This window comes from Acomys russatus, chromosome 30, assembly GCF_903995435.1.
Source record: "Acomys russatus chromosome 30, mAcoRus1.1, whole genome shotgun sequence".
Taxonomy (NCBI): Eukaryota; Metazoa; Chordata; class Mammalia; order Rodentia; family Muridae; genus Acomys; species Acomys russatus.
This window is the reverse complement of record NC_067166.1, coordinates 14376009-14402497: the sequence shown is the minus strand read 5'-3', so window position 1 is coordinate 14402497 and position 26489 is coordinate 14376009. Positions and strand designations below refer to the sequence as shown.

General features: G+C 44.2%; 1 protein-coding gene across 1 annotated transcript in view; it reads left to right on the top strand.

The window, feature by feature from the left end:
- Cmya5 (cardiomyopathy associated 5) overlaps positions 1-26489 on the top strand; it is a 92641-nt gene that overhangs the window by 22271 nt on the left and 43881 nt on the right. The window contains exons 2-3 of the mRNA XM_051172268.1: positions 13563-17787; positions 18043-23349. Coding sequence (XP_051028225.1) covers positions 13563-17787; positions 18043-23349 — 9532 coding nt within the window. The remainder of the gene's footprint in view (positions 1-13562; positions 17788-18042; positions 23350-26489) is intronic.

Here is a 26489-nt window from a genome sequence, read left to right as displayed (position 1 = left end):
GGAATCTGATGCCCTCTTCTGGCCTGTAGGAGTACATGTATGGAGCGCTCATACATATTACCCAAGGTGAGCCAGTCCCATTTCCGTATGTTGGCTGTCTTTGCTCTCTTGTTCATGCTTAACCCCTCTGTTCCGTCTTGGTTCTGTTCAGATGCGTCTTTAGTCAAGGGGTCTTTCTTCATCACATACATAATTCAGTGCTCCAACTCACAGCTACTTTCTTCTATCCCATTTGTCACATTCAATTTTCTTCTTTGCACTTATCTTCTTAAGCAACAGGAGAAGCGGACTGGTTGTTTTCTGCCGCACCTTCATGGACTAGAACTGAGCCTGGGATGGTGTAGGTGTTACATTTTGTTGGGAGAAAAAAAAAAAAAAAGAATGGTGAATATCTTAGGGTTTCTATTGCTGTGAGGAAACATGGCGACCAAAAGCAATTTGGAGAAGAAAGAGTGTATTTTGCCATCCGTCCACATCGCAGTTCACCAGCAAGGCAGTGAAAGCAGGAACTCCAATAGAGCAGGAACCTGGAGGCAGGAGCTGACACAGACAGAGGCCGTGGAGGGCTGCTTACTGGCTTGCGTTTCATAGCTTGTTCAGTCTGCTTTCTTATACTACCCAGGACTACCAGCCCAGGGGCGCTCCCACCCACAAAGAGCTGGGCCCTCCCATGTCAATCACCGGTTAAGAAAATGTCCTATATATAGCCCAATCTTTTTTGTTTGTTTTGTTTTCTTTTGTTTTTTGTATTTTTGAGACAGAGTTTCTCTGTGTAGCCTTGGCTGTCCTGGACTCGCTTTGTAGACCAGGTTGGCCTCGAACTCACAGCGATCCGCCTGCCACTGCCTCCGGAGTGCTGGGATTAAAGGCGTGCGCCACCACGGCCGGCTCTATGGCCCAGTCTTATGGAGCCATTTTCTCAATCGAGGTTCTCTCCTCTCAGATAACTTTAGCTTATATCAGATTCTTTTGCCATGACAGTGTATTTATAGAAAAAAGGACTATATGTATGTTTGTCCCTAATAATAATATATACATATATATGTATGCACTTTGAAAACCACTAAGTAATACATGCATATAACTTCTTTTTGTCACTGAAAACCAAATTCTTGCTGAGTGCCAGGGAACTAAATTCCAGATTTCTGTGCTCATGTTATCACATGGTCATTTAGTCCTGAGGATAAAATAACCGAAGACTTTTCCTTTAAGAATGTCATGTTTAAGCCTCCCCCGCCCCCATCATCAAATGTCAAACCTAGACTTTGCAACCTAGTAGTTATTTTTTTCAGTATATACAGTATTCATCATTGGTCACAGGTAATACCTTTAAAATTGATCTGTGCTGCCTCTGAAGAATTATAACGGCCACCACAGTTCTGGGTTTTTTTAAGTTTGTGCATGATACGGCTTGTGTGTGTGTCTGAGGGAAAGCCTGCAGCTGATGGGGGTACTGGTGATTTCTGACTGGTGCATTTCTCTCACCCTGACACATTCATTCCTATACTATTGGACAGATGGAACAGGAAATTTTTCTGCAGCTCTGCTAGGAGTCTGTTGTGTCTAGTGACATTCTTGTACAGACGAAGGCTTAGGCAAACGCCCAGCTTGCTTTACTATGGAGCCACCTCTCACAGTTTCACCCAGATACATGCTAAGTGTCAGAAGATGGAGAGGTGACACAATTCACTTACATTTCTTCTACAATTCTGGAGCTCAACCAAAACCGTTTAATTCCAAGTGAAATATTAAGAACTTTAAGAAAATTTGCATTGAACAGTAATCTTACCCTTAAACCATGCTTAAAGTAATATTAGTAAATAATTTGATTCAATAGAGACTTGTTGAATGGGTGGCCCTCCACCTTTTCTGAAGTCAGCTGGAAGCCACTGTGGATTACGGAAGTCCTACAGGTTCACATGTAACAGACACTGCATAGGGGTAAACGCCAATGACTGGAAAAGAGCAATGAAAAAAAAGGCACTTCTAAGCCACTGTAACTAATGGAGTTACCAGGGATTCCATCTCCCCTGCAGAAAAGGCAGATGCTCAAGGCGAGCATCTTAGCGCATTGCTCTTCAATAAGGCCTATTATTTTAAGTTGTGTGTTTTTTTTTTAAAAAGGCTTATTTCTCATTTTTAACTTTTAATTATCTGTGTGCCTGTGGGTTTGTGGGTGCCAATGCAGTGCCTGCAGAGGCCAGAAGAAGATGTAAGATCCCCCCTGGGCTTGGAGTTATAGGTGGTTTTAAGGCCACTGAGGGTGCTGGGAATCAAACTCAGGTCCTTCTCAAGAAAAGTTTGTATCTTAACCTCTGAGCCACCTCTCCAGCCCTAACCTAAGCTGTGTTGTTAAGCCAGGTCATTTGAGGTTGTTCCAGAACCTTTCTTATACTGGTTGTGTTTGTGTTGTCACAACATAATTAATTACATTTTACTTAAGCTGATGAAATGTGAGCCCAAAAGTAAAAGAGAGTTGCTCCTCTGAAAACAAAGTTGAGTGCTTAGGAAGATTTATGAAAGGAGAGCACTGAGGAAATGTTGCTAGGGAACAGTGAGATGACTCAGTAGGTAAAAGGCACTTGCTGCCAAACATGGCGACCTGACCTGAATTAGGTCCCTAGCACCCACAGGGTGGAAGGAGGGAACCTACACTTGAGAGTTGTCATCTGACTTCTACATGTTCGCACACACACACACACACACACACGCACATGCATATGCACAATAAATAAACAAGTGAATAATAAATGATTGCTAAATGACATGATGTTTTACTCATAGCAAGTTCACAGTGCTGGAGAAGGAGAGCCTTAGCGAAGAATGACAAATGCCATCTGAGACAGTAACATCCGGAGTCTACATGTTGAGGGGAAGGAACTTGCACTGGCTGGCAGACTCTGTCACTTCCATGGGGAAGTTGCTATAGAGCCGGTCTCCAAGGAAAGAAACAGTGATCTGTACAGAGATGAGTCATTCCAAGTGAAGAGGAAGATCTAAGTGGGGGACCAAACCATAAGACCCCGTGTGGCAGCATCGCAGTTCATCAAACTAGGTTTCAAATGGCAGAAAGTCCTGGTTCACAAGCCTCAGAAATATCTGGTCACCAAGAAAATAAAGCATTTATTTTTGTACCCACAAGGGCCTTTGGATTATCTGTAAGAGCTTTTTCTTATGGGATAATTTCTCCACTCAATGATTCACAATTTTTCTTGTGTCGTCTGTTTTTTGCATTCACTTTTTAATATTTTTCTTATCTCCTCAATGGGCCGGTAAACTAATTTTAAGCTTAACAGTTTATATCTCTTTTGTTTAGGAATGGTATTTTTTCTAAGGACATAGATATTAAATTCTTTTTGTTGTTGTTGTTTTGAGATAGGATCTCTCTACATAGACCTGGCTGTCACGGAGCTCACTATGTAAATCAGGATCACCTTAAATTCCCAGTGATCTGCCCACCTCTACCTCCCTAGCTAGTGCTGGAATTAAAGAAGTGTTTCTTCCACCACACCCAGCAACATGTTAAATTCTTGATAAAATGAAAACTATAAACTCACTGATTGAAAAAAAAAATCACTGATTGTTTTAAGAATTTTTTATTTTTAAAGAAATTGCATTAAGGCCAGGCATGGTGGCACACATCTGTAACCTCAGCACGTGGGGAGGCAGAAGCAGGTGGATCCATGTGAGCTCAATGCCGCCTGATCTACAAAGTGAGTCCAAGATAGCCAAGGCTATACAGAGAAACTCTGCCCCAAAAAAGCCAAAAGAAAAAAATGCGTAAAACACAAACAATTTGTATTATAAGGCTGTAAGCCTGATAAGCGTTTTATGCTTCAAAATATACTTTTCAAAGCATGTAGCATTAAAGATCACATATGTCTTTGCCATTTTTATCCATTAAAGTAGATATTTAATATATTTAAAAGATTTAGTTGTGGAAAAAATAGGCCATTGTATTCCTTTACTTGATGCGTTTCCTGTTAGCACATGGTGGTTGCTTGCAACAGAAATAAACATCTGTATTGTTCAGAATTATATTCCTACAGTTTTACTTAGCTTTGCACTCTATGAGCCACAACAATGACCTGCCAAGAAAGATGCGTTCTCTAGTGCAATAGTGGAATGCCTGTTATGGACACAACCAACTACTTTCCAGTAGGATTTAAGGCCTGCTGAACTGGGGGGGGGGGGGGGGGGGACGCGTGCCTGGTTCTGTAAGCCTGGTCAAGAGCCTTTGGTCTGGGAGGTCGCAGGCCCTAGAGATGAATCTACTGCTACTGTTCTGCCAAACAGCCATGCAGTTTATGAATACTCACATTTATACCCATAGATTAATGTTGTGACCAGACTCCATCAGAGAAGCTTCTTACTGTAGCAGGTGGTGGTGGTGGGTGATACAAAAACCCACAACTGGGCAAAGTGTAATGAACAAGTGATAGATGGGGTACTCTGCCACAGCTGAGACAGCTATGATACCCACAGAAAGCTCAGGCAACATCGTGGAAGAGGAGGCAGAAGAAAAATGCAAGAGTTGAGGATGAAGAGATACACAGGATAAAAGATGCCTTTTGGACATGACGTAGCCTTGCGCTGATGAGCTATCTGAAGCTGTGGTTATCGCCACAAGACTTGCACAAGACTAGGCCCATCAATGTTTCATCATGGATGACCCATTAGACCCCACCTCTCCAAAAGAGACCATTGGTTGTTAATGCTAGTTGGGGCAGAGATGTCTTTCTTGAGTAGTGTATCCATGGATACATTGCCCTTGCTTCATGAAATAGCTTACACCCACGCTTGGGTAGATAAACACATACAAAAATAAGACATGAAAGTGAGAGGGGGTCTCACTGAGAAGAAGAACACCAGTAGGCGAGGTAAGGGGCTAAGGGCGGGTAATGGAGGTGAAAATTACTAAAATTAGTTATATAAACCTATAAAAATGTCAAACAAAAAAAAAAGTAAAAAAAATAAAATATCAGCAGCAAACATATAAAACCCCATTGAAAGACCAACATACTTTTTCCTATGGGGGGCGGCCATGTAGAGAAAATACAAATTAGTTCATTGGGGGAAAACTCTTGCGTGGCACAGCAGAGCTCACTCAGTCTTTTAAGCGCTCCTTCCACAAAGAACATGGTTTATTCTGGCCGCAGCTAGACTGCTGTAGGAAGGAGGGCTTTCTGTTATACAGCGATGCTTATGTAATGCTTAAGTTATTTATGGAGTTGAGTGAACAGAAATAAAGGACAAGACAGAACTTTGTCAGGGAACCAGAAACAAAGAAATGGCAGTTCTAGAGCTGAAAAGCCTACCAGCACAAAATCCTGTGTTTCATGATTTCAGCGAGCAGTTCAGACACGATCAAGTACAGAATTAGTGTACTGGTTGAGAAAACAAGCAAGCAAAGCACGCATGGGATAGAATGAGAATAACGAGGGTGTGATTTATGAAAAGTTGGAATATTAGTAGAAAAGAGGGATATTGTAGCAAAAACAGCATTTGAAAGAGATCAAGGCCAAGTGTCTCAGTGATGATGAAAGGCATTATTGGTGTTTTTGGTTTTGTTTTGAAGTTTTTTTGAGATGGCATTTCTCAGTGTAATAGCCCTGGCTGTCCTAGACTCACTTTGTAGAGCAGGCTGGCCTTAACCTCACGAAGATCCACCTGCCTCTGCCTCTGCCTCCTGGGTGCTGGGATTAAAAGTGTGGTTCAATGAGCTTTATTGTACAGATTTGAGAAACCATATAAACTTTGAGCAATATAATATAGTTAAGCATATGAAAATAGCTTCTGAGAATGAAAGACAGTATCAAATCCTCCAAAGACGGTTGGCTGGGGGAAAAGTTCACATTGCTTACAAAAAAGGGAACAGTCAAACTGACAGCTAGTTTATCCACAGAAACAATGGAAGACAGAAGATGATGGAATGATGGCTTAAAGTGCTGAAATAAAATACCTAATAATCTAGAAAAATTCTTCAAGAAGAAGGGTATTAAAAGACTTTTAATGAAAAAGTAGTTAAGAATTTGTCACCAGCAAATTCACAATAGAGGAGATACCAAGAGGCAATCTTCGGGGAGGACAGAAATGATTCCAGATAGAATATTAGAAATGGAGAAACAAAGAAAGCATGATTCAGTACAGTGTTCAGGTAAATCTCAATAAATAGTTACAGTCTTAAAAAGCAAAAGTAATTAAGTCTTGTGAAACCTGAAAATGTATAGATGTAAATATATATAATTACCGTGGCCTCTGGATAGAAATTAAAGTGACTCATGGTATTCCTATTGTTTTTTTAAAAATGTGAGAGTACCAATTTAAGTCAGAAACTAAAGAGTCAAGGGTGTGTGTTGTAATTTCTAGGGTCAGCACTATAAGAATAGTAAAATAGAATATAACGTACAGACTATTATAATAGAGGGGAAATTTAACAATAAAATATTCAATATAAAATAAAGCAAGAAGGAAGGAGAGAGAGAGAGAGAGAGAGCGCGCACAGAATAGGCAGTACAAATAGTAAACAGACAGAAAATTTAGCCTCGAATGTGTTTAAATGAATCAGATTTATGGATAAATGGATTATCAGAATGGATTTTTAAAATATTTATATATTTCTTGTAAGAGACCCATGTAAAATACAAGTGTCGTAGTCATTTTCCTACTGTTGTGATAAGACACCATGACCAAGGCAACTGATGGATGGAAGAGTTTGTTTGGGGCTCATTGTTCTAGAGGGTGAATTCATGACTGTCTTGTCAGGGAGCATGGCAGCAGGCAGCAGGCAGCAGGCAGGCACGGCACTGGAGCAGCAGCTGAGAGTTCACATCTTGAAATACAAGCATGAGGTGGGGGGGGGACAGAGAGAGAGAGAGAGAGAGAGAGAGGAGAGAGAAGAGCACTGAGCATGGCATGTGCTTTTGGAACCATTAAGCCCACCCCCAGGGACACACTTCCTCTTTCTCAGTTTCACTAAGTATTGAGCAAGTATTCAAACATGAAATGTGGGAGCTTTTCTCATTCAAACCATCACAATAAGGATATAGGACAATTAAAAAAATTTAAATGCAACAAAATAACCATGTAAACAGCCAAAATATATCTGGTATAGACTCACTAATAATCAAAGCATGTTTCATTAGAGTCAATATTTTGATAGATTACTAGTATCAATATTTGATAGGAAAATGCATACACATAAAAGGGACATTTTATTAAGATTAAAGTTAAATTTCTAGGATGGCACAAGTGTTCTGAACTCATTTTTATCTATCAGTACAGTTTCAGAACACATAAGTAAAAAGTTAATAGAATTACAAAGCTTGAAAAAAAAATCCATGCAGCCAAGTGTGATGGCGCACACCTTTAATCCCCGAACTAGGGAGAGAGAGGCAGGAGAATCTCTCAGTTTGAGCCCAGCGTGGTCTATGAAGAAAGTTCCAGGATAGCCACGGCTATACAGAGAAGCCTTGTCTAAAAAACAAAACAAAACAAAACACACCAACATAAATAAATAAATATGCATGCAATTGTAGTAGAGAGCATTGCCATCTCTCTCTAGTGTTAGAATAAGCAGACAAAAATATCACTAAGGGCGAAAGCAACGTGGTAACACAACTAGTCAGACTGATTTCATTGACATGTGAAGTGCATTGCTGAACAGCTGTAGAACGTAAACTCTTTTCATGAACACACTGCATTTTAATATGACCATGCAGAAGTAAAGTAAGTTTTAACACAGTAAAAGTCTGCCACAATAGAAAAGGAACCATTCACCCACAATGCAATCAAACTAGAAAGTACTAAGGAAAAGATGACAAGGGAGCCCTCATTTGTTTTGAAATTGAGAAGTAGATTTTTATAGAACATGTGAACCAAATAAGAAATCACAAAGAATATTTAAAAACACTTTATGATTAATAATAAATCAAATGCCACACAAAAAAACTTCTGCATGAAATATCTGAGGCAGTGCTTAAAGTGATGTATAGAACCTTGACTTTACATGTTAAAAAATGAGAATGTTCAGAAATTGATGATGCAAGAATTTATCTTAAGAAGTTAGGAAAAATATTGCCAATTAAATCCAAAGATACTTGAAGGAAAGAAGAGATGAAACTCCTAGTATAGAAAACACCAACAAATCCATTATTTATTTGAAAATATTTATAAATAATTTCCTTCAAAGCAGGGCATAGTGGTGCACACCTTTAATCCCAGCACTTAGAGAGGCAAAGCCAGGCAGATCTCTATGAGCTCAAGGCCAGGCTGGTCTACAAAGCAAGTCCGGGAGACCCAGGGCTACACAGAGAAATCCTATCTTGAAAAACCAAAACCAAGCAACAACCAACAACCAAACCAAACAAAACAAAACAACTCATTCCTTCCACAATGCATTACACATGACAACTAAAAACATCCGGCTAGTTGTGTTATTGGTGATATTTTTGTCCAGATGCTCTAATGCTGGAGAGAAGTGATACACTCCCTATTCTGTAGTTCTACTAACATTTGGCTTATATTTTTATGGTTAAAAGAAGCCCACAAGATGAATGCCAAGAATTAAAAAAAGAGTGGATGAAAATTCAGGCCCTATAAATACTTAAAAGGTATTGAGAGAATGAACACTTCTACACCCCACCCCAATATTAAAGTTAAAGTAGACACATTTTAAGCAAAATACACTCCAACAGAGGTCTGAATATTCATTTATCTATTCAATAAGTTACTGATTAAAAATTTTACTATGAGCTAGGCATAGTGTACATGCCAGTTATCCCAGGATGAGACAGGAGGACAAGAAGTTGGAAGCCAGTCTGAGTTATACAGAAAGGCTTAGTTCCTAAAAGCCAAAACAAATAACCAAAATGAACACCTTACCATGAAGAAAACCCCAGATCTGAAAGACTTCAAGAAATTCTGCTGAGTACTTGAGGAAGAAACAATGCAACAAACTCCTCTAGAGGCTAGTACAGGGGAGAATAATTCCCAAATTGTTTTATGAAGCAACATAACTTTGGTATGAAAATTGAAAAAGAAAACACACCATACGCAACGACATTGCCGTTCGGTATTATTCATGAAAAAAAAAGCGCGAAATTCCTAAACATGTAATAGAACCAAATTCAGCATTATATAAAAAGCATAACATCATATTCATGTATTGAGTGCAATTCAGAAGTTCAAGGTTGGTTTCTGTATATTGGTCCCTGTAATTCACATGAACAAGATGAAAGAGAAAATAGTTATGTCTATGCAAACAGTTTTAATAAAATTGACATCAATTCATGACGTCTATAGAATAATCTTAGCAAATACAATAGAAGCCTTCCTTAATCAGAGCAAGGCAGTCCTCCAAAGGAGCTGCCCAAGCTCTCGGTCTATGGCTTCTTGATCTCACACACCTCCTGAGTCTTTCTCTTGTCCAACTCGGAACGGGCGTTCACCTCACACCTTTACCTCAGTCTGCATGGGAAACTAAGAAATAATCAGACAGTTGCTCTGCAGGAGTGCAGTGGGAACAGATGAGATGATCTTTATAGCCAGAAGCTTTAATTATGCAAAGCAGATGACACCTGAATGCAAGGACTTGTGTTGCACCATGAGAAATAGCCCTGGGAACATCTCTGGTATCTCTGAGGAGGATGTCTCTTCTGTTAACACAGCTCATTGCCTTTCTAGATGGAGTATAATACGAAGTTTGGATTATAGCTAAATAAATGCTAAGATAGTCATTTTCTATCATAGTTTGTGGTTCACAGATTTGAAAGCTTGGTCACCTGGGAGTGGCCCTGTTTGGCAAGATTAGGTGGTGTGTGGCCTTGTTGGAGGAAGTGTGTCACTGGGGATGGGCTTTGAGGTTTTAAAAAGCCCAAGCCAGGCCTAGTGTCTCTCTCTTCCTACAGCCTGTGGATCCGGATGTAGAACTCTCAGCTCCTTCTCCAGCACCATGCCTGCCTGCGTGCCGCCATGTTTCCTGCCATGATGATAATGGACTAGACCTCAGAAACTCTAAGCCAGCCCCAGTGAAGTGTTTTCCTTTGTAAGAGTTGCCGTGGTAATGGTGTCTCTCCACAACAGTAGAACACTGAATAAGAATACTGCTGGCAATTCAACTTAGCCTCTGAGTGAGCCAGGCTACATATTAATATATTGCAGGTTTCATATTCCATGGCCTTTTCCTGGAATAGGTTCCACCATATTTATAGCTCCTTATTTTCCCATCCATACCCAAACCTACACAAGCATCTTTCTTTTGTGAAACTTCCCCCGCCCCTTTGTCCTTATTGGACCTTTCCTCTCTCCCCTAATAGTAATTATCACACTATATTAGATTTGAATTTTTTTTTTTTTAGATTTGAATTTCTTGGGGAAAGTCCTGTGCTGGAGATGCAGGGCCAGGAATCTTGCTTGTCCAGAGTGCACAGTGCCTGGGGTTTGATCTCTACAGTCGGGGGTGGGGGGAACAGGACCTGTGCATTTATATTTATATTCTTACTATCTAAACTTAATAAAATTTTATTGCACGCAGAAATAATTAGTAAATGAATACACAAGTGATTGATTAGGTGAATCTACCTCAGCGGGGCTCTGTTGTTGTTGTTGTTGTTTTTTTTTTTTTTTACTCACTACCTTCTGGGAGCTCTGTTCAGCACTCCTGAACTCATTCTAGCTAGTAATGAAACTGTCTCTGCTTGAGCACACTGAATTTACAATCAATAGCGAACTCTAAATTGAATTTCTAATTGCTTTTATAATGCTACTGCACTCACACGCGTCCCTAATATGGGCTCCCAAGTTTGTGGCATAACTTTTATTTTGTTTGTTTGTTTGTTTTTTATTCCATCCTGAGTGACATGAAAAAGAAGGAGTGGCATGATGTGAACATTTTGAGGAATAACGCTAATGAGATGCGTGAAAGAGCCTGGAAAACATAAGATTCAGTCTAGGACCAAAATTAATTCCCAATTAAGCTTAGTGGCTTAATACCAACACAAATAAAGGAGAGCAAAGTTGCCAGGAAAAAAATGAATTCTTCCCAGTAGTTTTTACCCAAGGCATCTGCAGAACTCACTGTTATTTATGGGAGACTGGAGCAGGGGCAAGGGAGGAGGCTAATGGCCCCCACTGTGCTAGACACTGGGAGATAAAGGTTAAGTCCCTCCGTGCCCTCTGCTGTGGACTTCTGGGCGATGCTGAAGTTTAGCAAAGGGCTTGGAGCACACCTTCAGGCACTTACAGTCGGGGTCCTCCGTGAAGCCCAGCGCATCAGGAAGGGGTTGGGGTCAGCAAGACTCTGTAAATGTAGGTCTGTTCAGGCAAGCACGTCACAACCCTACATGTGTACTGAAGCTGCCCAGAGGGTTTAAAAAATACACACACACACACACACACACACACGTATCAATGTCCAGAGTCTGTCCTAGCAGTAAAACCAGAATCTGTGCAGAGAGGTGTGGGAGGTGGCAGAGAGAGGTGGGTGGTGGCAGAAGTGGGGGGGGGGCGCGCGCATGGGTCGTGGTCGTATTTTCTTAAGGCTCCCACATGTGTTAGAACCAATCACCGAAGCAGAGACGAATGGTTTTTTAAAGGTTAATAAGGATATGAAATTTGGCATGCCTTTCTTTTAAAATAAAAGCGTATTACTTTAATATTTACACTTAACAACAGTTGTATGGTTTTGTTTCTTTTGTTGTAGAAGAGTACAGTAGGCTAGTCAGCAATTTGGAATTATCTCAAATTATAGTTACATTCCTAGGATAAAAGACTCCTGGAGCCTTAATCTCCAGCTTAGTGCTTATGAAGCAATGGCCAATATATAACATAGCTGCTCAGATCAGCCAGGAATGGTCACAGCAGAAGTCTTAAATGTAACACTCGACAGTGGCTGGAATGCAGATGCGCAAAAGAGGTGGAGTGTGGTGGAGAAGGAGAAGCTCAAAGGGAGGAACAGCAAAAGCAAAGGAGTCGCAGAGGAAAATCCCACAGAAGAGTGCCACAGAGCCTGGGGGCGGGGGTAGGGGTAGGGGCAGGGTGGGGGCAGAAGTGGGAGCGGGGATGGGAGGCAGGGGTGGCGAGTTGGGCAGCCTGAGCAGGTCTCAGAAGGCATATGCAAGCAGGCCAAGCATACAGCCCCTCCAAATGTATGTACCACTGAAAACGTCTTTGTCCAGGCTTCTTTCATTTCAAGTTCAAGGAAAAACCTGACTGCAAATAGCATTTATTTTCTTAGCATTCTGCTTCTGTATTAACTAACCCTTACATCAAATAGCTCCATAATGTATTCGATTACTATCCTTATTCTACAGATGATGAAAGTGAGGTGGCAACTGAGTTCCCACGAAATATGTACTAGATAGTGAATTTGATACATTAACTATGGGGCCATGCTCTGAGATATATTGGTTGGTGATCTAATAGTTCTGTGAGCATCATAGCATGAACTCACAGTAGATGGTAGAGGTCAACACTTCCTGTGGCCTCCAGATGCAAGCAAGAGGCCAGGTCCTGAAGAGGCAGCTGCTGGCGTACCATGCATGGCATATGGTCTTACACACAATTTTTTCTTTATGGTTCTGGGACTCAAACCCACAGTCTTTCACATGCTAGACAACTGCTGGGTTTTGTTTCTTAAGTTAGAAATACATTCCAAACTAAAGAGTATGTAGCATAAACTAGAACATAGCTTATTAATTATCGAGTATTTTATACTTTATGTGATTGTATGTGCTGTGCTTTTACGCAACTGGAAATTCAGTAGAGTTTTTCCTCCCCAGCATCATCATGTAGGTAATGCATTGAGCTATGATGTAATGATGGCTACGGTGGCACTAGGCAAAAAGGAAGTTCTAGGCCCATCCTAATCTCTTAGGGCCACGGTAATTTATATGGTCCACAGTTAACCAAATGTCATTCTGTGGTATATGATTGTAGTTATAATAGAGGTTAATCACATAAGAGGTGCAGGAGGGAAGTACGTGAAAATAAAAACAGATGGGAATTGGGATTCAAGGATTTTGAGCTTTTTTTATTCTGTGAGTATGAAGAATCTGTTGAGATTTGTTTCCGTGAGGAGTGTGATAATGAGATGCTTGATAAAAGCCAGTCTGGAAGGAAAGTGGGCGTGGCTGAGATTGGGCAAATAAAAGACCTTTGGCCAGTGAGGAAGCACACGGAGTAGATGGTCCAACGCTAGGTTTGGTGGCAACGGCGGGAACAAAAGACACAGGTGTAAGAGTCACAGTGAGGGTCCTGGTGGGTGAAGAGAGCCTCAGTGACTGAGGAACATGGGGCATGAGGAGGGCAACCCAGAAGAGTGACATGCAAAAATGAACTTCAGCTTTCCATTTACTTTAAGGTTGTTGTATCATTCTGGCCTCGGATATGTTACTGCATTGCGTATCTTGACTTTAATTTATTCAACCTTGTTTTATATTCACCCCTATATTTGAGGTAGATGGCAATATTGGTTTCTATATTTTATATTTTACTTGCTCTAAAATTAATATACATGTTATTTTATTACTATAACATATAATTATTGGTATTAATCACTACAGGTTATCAGATGAGGATAAGGAGGGCAAGACCAAGCAGGAATGTATCATCTCTGACCCATCCTTTTCCATGGTGACAGTCCAACGGGAGGATAGTGGAATAACCTGGGAGACCAATTCAAGTAGATCTTCCACTCCTTGGGCTTCTGAAGAAAGTCAGACTTCCGGCATATGTAGTTTGGAAGGGTCAGCTCTGAATTCTCCTCCAGGAAATGTCTCCTTTGTTATAGATGAAGTTAAAAAGACACGAAAAAGAACCCACAAGTCCAAGCATGGCTCACCATCATTGCGTCGGAAAGGCAGCAAGAAAAGAAATTCTTTGGAAACGCAAGATGTTCTGGCAAATAAAGAAGATGGTCTTTTAATTCCAGAAGGTTCCCCGGCGCTCAATACAGAGAAAGAGAAGTCATCTATTGGCACTTATGACAAAACAAAAAGGAAGAAGACTACATCAAATACGCCTCCCATCACTGGAGCAATCTACAAAGAACACAAGCCATTAGTGTTGAGGCCAGTCTACATAGGAACAGTACAATACAAAATTAAGATGTTCAATTCAGTTAAAGAAGAATTAATTCCTCTACAATTTTATGGGACGTTGCCGAAAGGGTACGTGATTAAGGAAATACATTACAGGAAAGGGAAAGATGCATCCATCAGTCTAGAGCCAGATTTGAGCGACAGTGGTTCTAACATATTTTCTCAAAGAAGTAAATTAGTAGCCCAGAGCCCAGAAGATGGTGTGGCAAGAGAGGTTGCCCCACCCTGGAGAGGTGCGCTCTCCAAAGGATCAAAGTCCATGACCTCACTATTTACTCATGATGAGCAAAAGAAAACACATGTCGATTCCCCTTTAATTGACACACCTGCAACCCCGAACACATTTTCCTCTTATTCCAGAAATGACACAGCAGATCAAGAAGAACATTTCAGACCTCCACAGACAATGCCACGACAGCTGACTGACGAATCAAAGCCCCATCGAACAGAACCACCTGGTCTGGCAACCAGGGTCCTCGAAAGAGCAAAGGAAGAACTGGAACCAGACTCAAAAGGAATGGAAATTTCAGAGGATGATGTAAAACAGGAAGTTTCTGTCAACCATTCCATGGCATGGGAGGCAGAGGAGTCTTTGGAGACCGGATCGCTAAGAGTAGCACCACCCATCCAAGAAATGTTTGAGCCAGAGACAGAAGAGCTAGAGCAGACCTTATCAGAAAAGATAGAACCAGCATCTGAACACCTGACCTCGCCTGAGCCCGTAGTCAACAGAGAGGAGGAGCATGCGCCTGAGCCATTAGTCCACAGAGAAGAGGAGCGTGCGCCTGAGCCATTAGTCCATAGAAAAGAGGAGCATGAGCCTGAGCCATTAGTCCATACAGAGGCGGAGCATGCGCCTGAGCCGTTAGTCCACAGGGAAGAGGAGCATGCGCCTGAGCCATTAGTCCATAGAGAGGAGGAGCATGCGCGTGAGCCCATAGTTGGCAGAGAGGAGGAACACGCACCTGAAGGACGCATTACCCTTGCGTCCCAAGAACTAGAGAAGGGAGGGGTAACCTCCCTACCGATCGCGGATATCACTGAACCCGAAGATTCTAGTCTAGAAGAAGAGATCATAGAACTTGATTATCCAGAAAGCCCATTAGTTTCTGAGAAGCCTTCTCCATCACCTTTGTCCCCTGAAGTGGAGCACTGGGAGTCCGTTCTACCATCACAGACGACGCTCACACCTGAACATATCAGTCCGTCTGAGGAAGAAAGAGAGGAAAGCGAGTCTGTGTCTACCGATTCTGCTTTTGTATCTGAATATTCGGCCCCACAGGATTGGAAACCAGAACCAGTGAAGCAAGAAGCTGAGGCGCTTTCTCAGTGGGATGTGAAGTCTAGCTCTGAACCTGCAGTCTTTTCAGAGGAAGACGAGGAACGCGAGGCTTACTCCCCAGCTGTGGCCTCTGCATCTGAACACTCCATCTCTCCATCCACCGCTGAGAAGACATCTGCATCCCAGTCCCCACTCTTTTCAACAGTTTCACCAGACCGTCTGGTCTTCTCTGGAGACGAGGCCTCAGAGAGCACCTGTCACACACCGGATTCCGTGTCTTCTTTTGAGCATTCTGTTCCAGCGCATGCCGCGCAAGAGTTGCTGGCGAGCACAGGTGACCGTAAGCCCCTAGTAAAGTCCCAACATGCTTCGGAACCCATGATTCAGACAGAAGAAGAGAAGGAAGCCACTAGGCCACATTCCCCAGCTGTGGATGCCTCTTCTGAACGCCCCTGCTCACCGTCGCTAACTGAGAAGGCTGCTGACGTGCATTTATTACCGCCCCTGGCTGCCGCACTGCGACACGCAGCTGTATCGGAAGATGAGGATCTAGGAACTAATAGTCTCATATCAGATTCAAAACTGACATTTAAAACCGCAGTTCCACAAAATGCACCGCAGGAATCCCCCCAAAAAACAATAGACGAAACGCCCCAATTCAAACCAAAGGGCATTTCTGAGCCCATGACTCTGTTAGAAGAAGAAAAGGAAGATGTGGGGCCTCCTTCACCAGATGTGGTCTCTGCATTAGAACCACATGCCACCACCGAGGTGCTTTCTGAACGCCAGGCCCCACCTCCTTCAGCCATTTTATCTGAGCGCGGGGCCCTATCAGAAGAAGAGTGTATGGAAGGCCGGCGGCAGGCTTTCTCTTCCACACCTGCTTCCGAACTATCAGAACCAACGCCGCCTGTAACACCAGAGTCCCAGGAGGAAGAGCTAGTCCACGCACCCTCCCTGCTCCTAAAGGGTGCCTCCTCACCCACACATCTTTCAGAGGCAGAGCAGGAAGAGGAAAGCATCGGGCTCCTTTCCCCTGATTCTGCGTTTGCGTCAGAATTCTCGTTCTCACCCTATCCAACACAGGAAACAGAGAAAAGAGAGCTGGGGCCTGATTCGCCACTGTGCTTAACATCACCATCAGAGCACACTGTTTTGTCTGACGAGGACACTGAAGAAACTGAACTCTTTTCCCCAGATTCGGCATCCCAAGTTTCAATCCCACCATACAGAATCTCAGAAACAGAGCAAAATGAAATTGAGCCAGAAGCCTTGCTAACTATGGGGTCTGCTCCCGATTATCCCTTCTTCTCTGAGGCAGATACAGAAGGGTCGGGATCCTCCGCCGTCACGCCTGTGCCGGACCATTTTGATCCATCACAGGAGCAAAAGGCTGAGCCTTTCCCTTTCGTGCCTGTATCTGAAGACCTGAGCCTGCCACCTTCGGCAGATAAGACAGGCCAAGCAGAACATATGCCGGCCACTCCAGCAATCTCAACCTCTGTATCTGAATATCTCATCCGGGCACAGCAGCAGAAAACTCAAGCATCTTCGGAGCCTGAGGCTGAAGGTTTGGTACCACCATCGTTGACCAGTAGATGGGAGAAAGAAGATGTTAAGAGTGGTTCGCCAGTACCTACTGTGGTGGCTTCTTCATCTGCACTCTCATCAGGGCTAAAGGAGGAGGAGACGAGACCCGTTCCACCCACACCTCAGTCCTCAGTTTCCCCCGAGTCAGCCTCTGTACTTAAGATGGAACAGGAGCCCAAAGCACCAAGCGCAGATGAACAGATGGCTCTGCCCAAAGTCAGAAGGGAAGAAACTGTGCTGCTTTCTCAAGAAGCGGCAGCGTCTGCATCACAGGATCAGACACCACAGCCTCAGCCCCCAAATGTTCCAGGGTCTGGGATGAAATATTCAGTTGTTTCTGACTCGGTAGATGAGCCAAAGGCGGATGTCGAACCCAATTTAGCTCCAACTGTGACTCCTGAACTAGAACAGAGAACGTTGTCAAATGAGCCTGAAGTGGCAAAACCAGATTCACCTCGAGAGGAAACATCTATTTCTGGACATAAGGTTTCTTCTGCAGTGAAGACGGAATTGAAACGCGATTCCAAAATAGCCAGGGAACTTCCTGCGGATTCCTCGGGAATAGAAAGGGAAGTTGAACATCGTCCACTCGCACCACCAGCATTTTCAGTTTTGTCGGGAGAAACGAAGAAAGAAACCGAAGCCAGCTTCTCTGCCACCACGGTGCCAGGAACGAAGCTGGATTCAAATGTAACTGAATCAGGCCGAGATGAAACCCTGGCAGACTCATCTCTTGCCAGCCCTGCGGAACACCTGGGCCTAAGGCAAGTAGGGAAGAGTGAATTAGGAAGTGGTTCACCACCCATCATCACATCTGTAGCTGAGCACCCAGTTCTTACAGGGGAGGAGAAGGAACCAATTAAAGGTGCTGCTGCTGTCGTCGCCAGCTCTTCATCCGGAGGTTCAGCTTGGCCAGAGGCAGAGAAGGAAACAGAATTAGATTCACCTCCGAATTTAACAGTATCCAAAGTGCCGGCAAATGTGTCTGGGGGAGTCAGGGTAGAAGACAAGCAAGGTCCTCCACTCTCTGCAGCTCTTGATTCTGAACGCTTGGTTTCATCACCAAAAAAGAGCTTGGTGTCTGTCTCAGAGGTGTTAAGGCCTGAGCCCAAACTTTCCATCAATGCAGGTGCAGAGGTAAAGAGAGAAGAAAGTAAGCTCCCTCCACCACAAGTGTCACCCGCACCCGAACGCACAGTTCCAAATGACAAACCAGAGGAGCCTGAAATTTTAGTGTCAGACGATTTAGGCCCAGAATTATTGTCCCTCAGGGATGAGATGAACAGACAAGCAGAGGAAACATCTCCAGTGCTGAGAGGCTTCCAGTCAGGAAAGGAAGAACTCATAAAGCTCTCCTCAGAGCCTAAGAAACACACACAGTTATCCGAAGTACCAGCCGCTGGGTCAGAATTCACTGGTGGGAGAGATAGAAATGAATCCTTAGGTGTAGAACCAGTAAAAGCCATTATAACAGAACCAGGGCCTTCTGTCTTAGCAAAGGGCCCCACTGAGCTTGGGAGCAGAGAAAAAGAGCAAGGAGAAAACAGGGAACCTCCTGTGCCTGCTACATCTCCATTAGAGACTGCTGCTTCTGACCTCCCCACAGAGCAAAGAGAGCTTGAAAGGGCCCTTCGTGTGGGTCAAGCTGTTGAGGTGCCAGATGTGGGGGCTTCTTTTGGCGATAAGCCAGATCTGGGTGTTAAAAAACAATTCTCAGATAGAAAAGAGAATTTGCAGCAATCAAAGCCATTTATTACCATGGAGCCTGCCGATGTTACAGGAACAAAAGTGAAAGGGACTCTCACTTCTCCAAAGGATGATACCTGGATGCTAGAAAAGCCGGATGGCTTGGCCAATCAGAGGGAAGGGCCAGGACCAAGGCAGCTGGATTCCTCTGAGAGCAATGATCTGATGCCAGGGAAACTTGAGGCTGCTCCATTGGATACAGACCGCACATCTGGAATCAGAAAGCAGGCCCTACCACAAGCTGTGGAAAAACCCCATTTGCCATCGCTAGAACAAGTATCTACCCCTCATGTGTCTAGTGGCAAGGCGAAAGCCTTATCCACGAAGACTTGCCTTTCTGAAGAAGTAAAGGCTGTGGCTCCTGTTGGAAAGGTTGAGAGAAGCAGAGCAGAGGAGAGGCAGACTGGTTCTTTCGCAGAGAGTGAACAGCCAATAGCAGAGAAAACAAATGCAGAATTTCCCAGGCCTTGCAAAGAAGATGCCCAGGAGGGAATCAAACTCCCTTTTGAAAGGACTCTCCAGAAATCACAGAGTGGCCCATCCATGGACCAGGGAAAGGTAGAAACAACCCCCATGCCTGCCACAGCAGTGCATTTTCTGGCTGAAGTTGTAGAACCCACACTGGGCAAAGACCAAGAAGCGAGCACGGCAGCAGTGTCTGGTGAGAAGCCATCTCAAGAACTCAGATGGGTTCAGCCAAAGGCCTTAGATGATGCCAATGAAGGGGGAAGACCAGCCCTTGAAGCAGAACTATCTACCCAAAGTAAATCTGTCTCTGCAATCAAAGCAGATGTCACTCTTCAACCCCCAGGGGCACCAGAGGGGACACAAGAGCCATCTGAGAAGTCATTGGTGGCTGAGCAAGGCCCTGCTGTGAACAAGGGAAAGAAAGGAATTTCATCTTTCAAATCATGGATGTCTAATTTATTGTTTGGATCAAGCGCTCCGGATAACAAGGTCACTGACAAGGAACACTTAGAAACCCAGTCAGGTCCCTCCATAGAGAAGGCAGCAACTGCTGTAGAGCCTAAAGGTGCAGTTGCTGCTGAGGTGAATGCGGCTGGGGAGCCAGCTGTTTATTCATTACCTGAGGCCACAGTTAAACTGGCTGAGGAACCCAAGGATGCTTCAGTTAAATTCAGCCAAAGTCAAGACCTTAAAGAAAACCTCATGTTTTCAAACCAGTCCAAATCAAACTCTGGAAATTATGGGAAGAAAGAAGTCCTAGGCTATTCAGAGGGAGTGGGTGTAAGCTTAGCTCCTTCAGCTGGTGAGAAGCACCATGGAATTCAACCTTGTTCCCCTATGGGTGAGAAACTGGCTATGGAGGAAGCCCAAGAAATTGCTCCTCTTCATGGTGCTGAGAGCCAAAGACACCAGAAGCCACAAATCTGTCCTCCAGCTACATGGACTATTTCTGCTCTTAAGGAAGAGCCAAGCAGTGATCACAAAGCAACAAGGCTCTCTGATATGGTAGATAAAATGCCACAACAGCCAAAATCAGCTCCATCAAACTTCACAGAGACGAAGGCACCAGAAAAGCCAGCATCAGTGATTTTGCCAGTGGAATCAACTGATCTTGGTGAAGACATCAGACCAAGACAAGAAATGCCAAAACCCACTTCTTTGAAACAGTGTGAAGAGGAAATGGAACTCCTGGTGGAGGAGGAGGAGGGCTGGGAAACCAGATCACTTTCCTTGGCAGAGAAGAGGGCGCTGGCAGAAAAGCGAGAAATCATGGCTCCCTTGGAACTTAGGGGAAATAAAGCAGTAGGAAAGCTGCAAACGATGCCGGAATCTCGACCTTTTACATTGGAAGACTCAATAGCTGCTGCGAGGCTGGAACCGTGCGTCTCTCTAAGTGAAGAGCTCATGGAAAAACCCAGCGAGGCTCTCGCTTTGGAGGAGAGGGAAGGAAATGAGGCTCAGGCATCTTTAGGAGGAAAGAGGCAGGCACACCTACCCTGTTCTCCAGCTGCAGCCACACCTGTGCCTGTAGCATCAGCTGTCTCTTCAGATAAGGCCCAGCCACCCTCATTGGTTAAACCACCACCAGTTATTGAAAAACCAGAGCACACAATCGCAGAGGTACGCCCAGAAGTTAAGGAGAGAAAGGCAGCAGAAACCCAACCACAACCACATCCCCGGGAAAAAAGTAAAACTTTAGAAGGAAAAACCAAGGCTTCCCGTGTGGAGCCTCCCTTCAGAGAGGAAATGGATGGCCATTCTCCTTGGGGAGAAAGTCTGGAGTTGCAGAAGTCCAAGGAGAGTCAGGTGGATCTCAAAGAGGAGAGGAGGCCGTTGAAAGCGTTTGAGTTGTTCCCCGATTCCTCAGTGGCTGCTGTGGATGGAAGTGTGCAGCCACGCCCTCTATCTGAGGATGCTGAAAGGGCATCTGAGCACACTGCTGTTGAGACAGAGCGTTTAAGAACACTGCCGACTGAGCTGTCACCTGTAGAGTCACAGACTCTTGTTTCAAGAATTTCTCTGGAACATGCAGCAAGGAAACAAGAAACGCAGCTGGAGAGGCCTACGGTCCACACCATCCAGGCATCTCAAGGCCACTCAGCCGAGATGCCCAAACAGTCTGTTCTTATTACAAAGCATCACTTGGAAGCTGTGGAGGATGTGCACAGAAATGAACCACTCCCTACAGCAGCAAGCAACTATACTCAGTTTATGCTTAACGCAGCGGCGGTCCGTGCTGATGGACTGACTCCCATGAGAGGCACACCGCAGGGGCTTGATGACACCTCTGTGAAAGATGAAGAATTTGCAGCGACCAGCAAGCCAGCCGGACTTTCAGAAGATCAAAAGAGTGCCTTTAGCATCATTTCCGAAGGCTGTGAGATACTGAACATCCACGCTCCTGCCTTCATCCCTTCAGTGGATCAGGAAGAAAGCGAACAGATGCAAGATAAGTTGCAGTATTTGAGAGAGAAAGCCTCTTTTAAAAGCATATCCCTGCAGGACGAGAGGGAGGTGGTTGCTTCCCACGAGACACGGGAGAGCAAGGTAGAAGATTTTGATAGGAAAATTGCGTTGCTGACAGAAAATGAACCAAAGCAGGAGACCCGTAAGACAAAGGAGGAGGTAGCCACAGACTCAGAAATGGGTGATTTCACTCCAATTCAACCCACAGTTTCCAGCGAAGAGGATTATTTTGAAAAATATACTTTGATTGATTATAACCTCTCTCCAAACTCAGGAAAACAGAATTTAACCATTGAGGAATTCTCAAAGGAACCCACAGAAGCAGCGACTTCTTTCCCAGAAAAGCCAGATGAGCGTGTCCTAGAACAGGAATATGACTTAGTAAAGTTAGATGAAAGCTTTTACGGAGTAGAAAGGGACTCCAGTGAATTATCTCATGGAGAGAGGCAACAGTCTGTGGCTACCCAAAAACCGGATGATAGAAATGCTTCGAAGGGCATCAGTAGGAACGTGGACGCCAGGTCACCCGGGATGCCTTTGTTTGGTGTGGAGGAAGGAGTTCTGTCAAGAAGCCAGATATTTCCCACCACCACCAAGGCTGTTAACCCCGAGCTGCTGGAGGAGCCACCCGCACTCGCCTTCTTATATAAGGATCTTTATGAAGAGGCATTCGGGGAGGAAGATGAAGGGGAAACCGCTTCTGAGGGTGACAGTGTGGAGCCTGAGGCGTCATTCCCACGGAGGCACTCTGACCCCGATGATGGGACAGGTATGTATTTTGAGAAGTACATACTCAAAGATGACATTCTTCATGCCGAATCGGTAACTCAAGAAGATGAAGGACAAGGCCTGGAAGGAAAGCCGGTTGGTGAGGGTGAGTCACGTCCACTGAGAGTTGCAGAAAGAGAAGCCGGCAGAAAGCCTGCAACTAGTTTTTGGGAGAAGAATCTAGAAGAACAGCGCAAGGCGGTTGACAGGGAAGGGGACTCCGTGGGCCACACGGAGACCCTCGGTGAGGTGGTGATGCCGCAGAAAGCTCCCGTCACAGAGCGCGTCAGAGCAGTCACGCAGAAGATGAGCTATGCAGTCCCATTTGAAGACACCCGCCATGTTCTGGAGAGTGCCGAGCAGCCGAGCAGCCAGGGTAACGAAGCAGGAAGTGGAAGTCCAGAGGCCAGTCTGAACATCCCAGTACAAGTGTCTTTCCCAGAGGAAGAATTTGCAGCTGGCGCCACTTATGCTCCCGAAGTGTCACTAGAAGAACCCGTCCCATCTGTGCCACGTGAAGAGAGGCTCCACAACATCCCGGTACAGGATGAGTATGAGTTTGTTGACTCGCTGAGTCATGAAGCGGTCAGGGTCAGTGAAGGCATCTTAGCAGAAGAACCTTATTCAGAATCCACACCCAGCGGCGTGTTAGCTCAAGGAACAGAATCCCTCGCACATATCGGGGAACAGAAATACATAGGTGAGGAGGAGCCGAGCATGTCTGCCGCACAGGAAGAGTTGGATGAAAGGACGGAAGACCAGTCAGCAACGGAATCAGTAAGGGCTAAGACACAAAAGGAACCGGGAAAGCCCCAGGTTGACTCTTACTGCTACACTTGTAAAAGCCCAGTCTCTGAAATGGACAAGATGCTGGACGTTCACAAAGACCACGAGGTCTCAGCACTTGACACAGCGATAACTGCTGTTAAGGTAAACCAATTCAACGCGCACAAGTTATACATACATTGTATATACCATATTCACTTTTTTTTTTTTTTTTTTTTTTTTTTTTTTTTCAAGACAGGGTCTCTCTGTGTTAGCTTTGGCTGTCCTGGACTCGCTTTGTAGACCAGGCTGGCCTCGAACTCACAGTGATCTGCCTGCCTCTGCCTCCCGAGTGCTGGGATTAAAGGCGTGCGCCGCCATGCCCGGCTCACATTTTCTTAAAAGTGACCAGCAGTTGGTATTTATTTTAAGCAAAATGGTCTGAAGAAAGAATGAATATTTTCCTAAGAATTTACTTAGGACTAGCCTGTATGTTATTATGTGTCAGAGCGTTCTGCTAGGTCCTCAGGATACCAAGAACAAATATGGGGCAGGGCAGGGGGGGATCATTACTACTGAGGAGCTTGCTATCTCATAACAAAGACCCTTAAGGTTATAAGAAAGCAAAATGCGTTTAGCCTCAATAATTATACATTTGCACACAAAGCAAGTTACTTTTGGTCATCAATAATACTGTCCTTTAAAATACACATCTACTGCCTGGACCAGTCCTATTCTAAATGTTAAACAATGCAGGAAACAGTAAGATTTAAATTTTGATTCTCATCATCTCCCACCTCCCCAGAGATGAGTCTTTGATGATCCATCTACCTTGCAATCACCTTCTAGTTTCACATCTCTGGTTCCACACAAAGCAGCCAGGATGATCTTTAAATGTAGCAAATAATAACAAGGCCTTGAGCTCTCGGCCAGGCCTGTGCTGAGGTCTCTGTATACGGAGTACACTTTAATTCTCTTAGCTCCCATCACTGTCATCGCTTTGCCGATAATGGAATGAATGAGCCTGGGGAGTTTAAGTGATTTGCTGAGGTCACGAGAGATGAAGCTGGGATGGGTACCCAGGTTGGTCTGACATTGGAGTTTATGCACTTGCCTGTGTGTCCATCCTGTTTGCTTTGCCATCAGTGATCCTTAAGCCATCCTTCAGGGATGCTGCTGTTGAGTAATTGTCAGACTCGTTTTGACTACACAGGATTGCATTTTAGGATCTGAATATTTTTTTTTCCTATCAAGTTAATTCCCTCTTATTTTTCTAGGGTGAAATTTTATTTATATATTTTTCCTATTAAAGTTTGAAGGAAGGGATGAGGCAGTCTCTTTTGTGGAATCTCTGCTACCAGATGCATTAACGCCACTGAAATATGCCCCATTCTATACTTACATTTGCTTTAAAGACTGGCAGCTACTGGTCACTGTCTACAGAAACAAGACTCAATTTTCCATACCTTTTATGATGAGGATGATGTTTTCTTTATATCTAAGTTTTGCCTAAATGTTGACAATTTTAAAAATCCGAAAGTAATACTCTGATCTCTTTAGAGCATATAACTCTTTCAAAAATTTTAAAACAATTCAAAGGTAGGATGATGTCATCTTTAAAACAACATTTTTAAAGATTTGTTTGTTTGTTTGAGGTTCTCTAAAGATTATGGGAAGGAGGCAAGTTTTAAAAAAATAAGAGAAGAAAAAAACTGGGGGCTGGAGAGATGGCCCAGCAGTTATGAGAACTGGCTGCCCTTGCAGAAGAACTGGGTTCAGTTTCTGGTACCCACATGGTAGCTCACAGGCATCCATAGCTCCAGTTCCAGGGAACACAATGCCCTCTTCTAGTCAGGCAGACATGTAATCTAATCAGATGCACGTATGTAGACAACACACACACACACACACACACACACACACACACACACACACACACGTAAATCTAAAATAAAATTAAGAAATAGAAGATATCACAAAAAGCTGTAACCCTAGAATTGGGTAACGCCTTCTGGTTGGACTTTTGTGCCTCTTCCAGAACTGTTGGCTGAACATCCCCATCATGGTGACCACCTCTTAATTATTTATCTTCATCCCTGACTCAAGTTTTTCCTGCTTCCACAGTGTTCACTGACCTCCTGGTCTGTGTCATGAGGGATGCCAATCATTAGTCATGAGAAACAAAGAAAGGAAAATGACGAGCTGTACTTAGAGGTTCCTCAGATCAATACTTGCACTCCTGAACGCTAGTCCTGAGGTTTTGGAAGGTTAGCAGTTGGGTAGAGGTGAGGTAGGGTGTCTCTAAAAGCTGAAGCTAGCCTGAGCCTTAATGCGGTAGAGGTCTTCTAATAGTCGGTGGCAGCAAGGGTACTCTAGAAGTGGAACATACAGGGGGAAAAAAGCCACATATATGAGAAGAAAGTACAAAAAGATGCAGCTTGCCTGACAGGAGCCTAAGGGACACGGGAGAGGTATAGGGACCTCTTAGAGGCCTCTTGGAGAGGCTTCATGGATGTGGTAGCATTACCATTCTGTGGACAGTTGAAGCTCTGTTGTTCAGCTTTGGTTTTTATTATGTTTATCGAGCCAGAATATTTCCAGGCTTAGAAGTATGGGCGAAAATAGGGACCATCCTCAACTACTGCCCTCTACATGTTCTAGTTGGCTGTCGGCCACTACAAACCTTAACTCTTTCAAGATGGGGGGGATCTTGACACGTAGTAGACAGTCCTCTCACTTGTTGTGCTGGGTGTCTGGCTGGTGGCACCCTGGTCACCCTCTCAAGCTCTGCCAGGCACATTGAGGCTCTTCGTGCACATGTGACGAAGAAGCAGTAAGTCAGCTCAGGCAAAAGGCCGTGCGCCACTTGCTTCTCTCGTTGCTAAGAGGATGCCTGAACAGCGACTGAAGGAAGAAGGCATTATTTTGGTTGCATATTCAAGTGTGTGGTCCACCATGGAGGAGTCACAGAGGCGGGAGCTAGAAGCAGTGGGCCAGATTGTATCTACAGTCTATCCACAGGTCATTGTAGAGCTCATCAAACTGACAACCAACACCACAGAGATCTACTTCAGAGTGTACAAGACTCTGTAGTCCTTGGGAACAGGATTAATTCAAATCCAGAGTTTATTAAGCATCGACACCCATGCATTTGTGTGTTGACATTCATGTGGCTGGCTAGTGAGACCAGGGATCTGCCTGTCTCTACTTCCCCATTTCTGGGATTACAAGCTTGCACCACTGTGCACAGTTGGCTTGATGTTGTTGGTTCTGGGGACCAAGCTCCTGTCCTTCTGCTTGCAAGG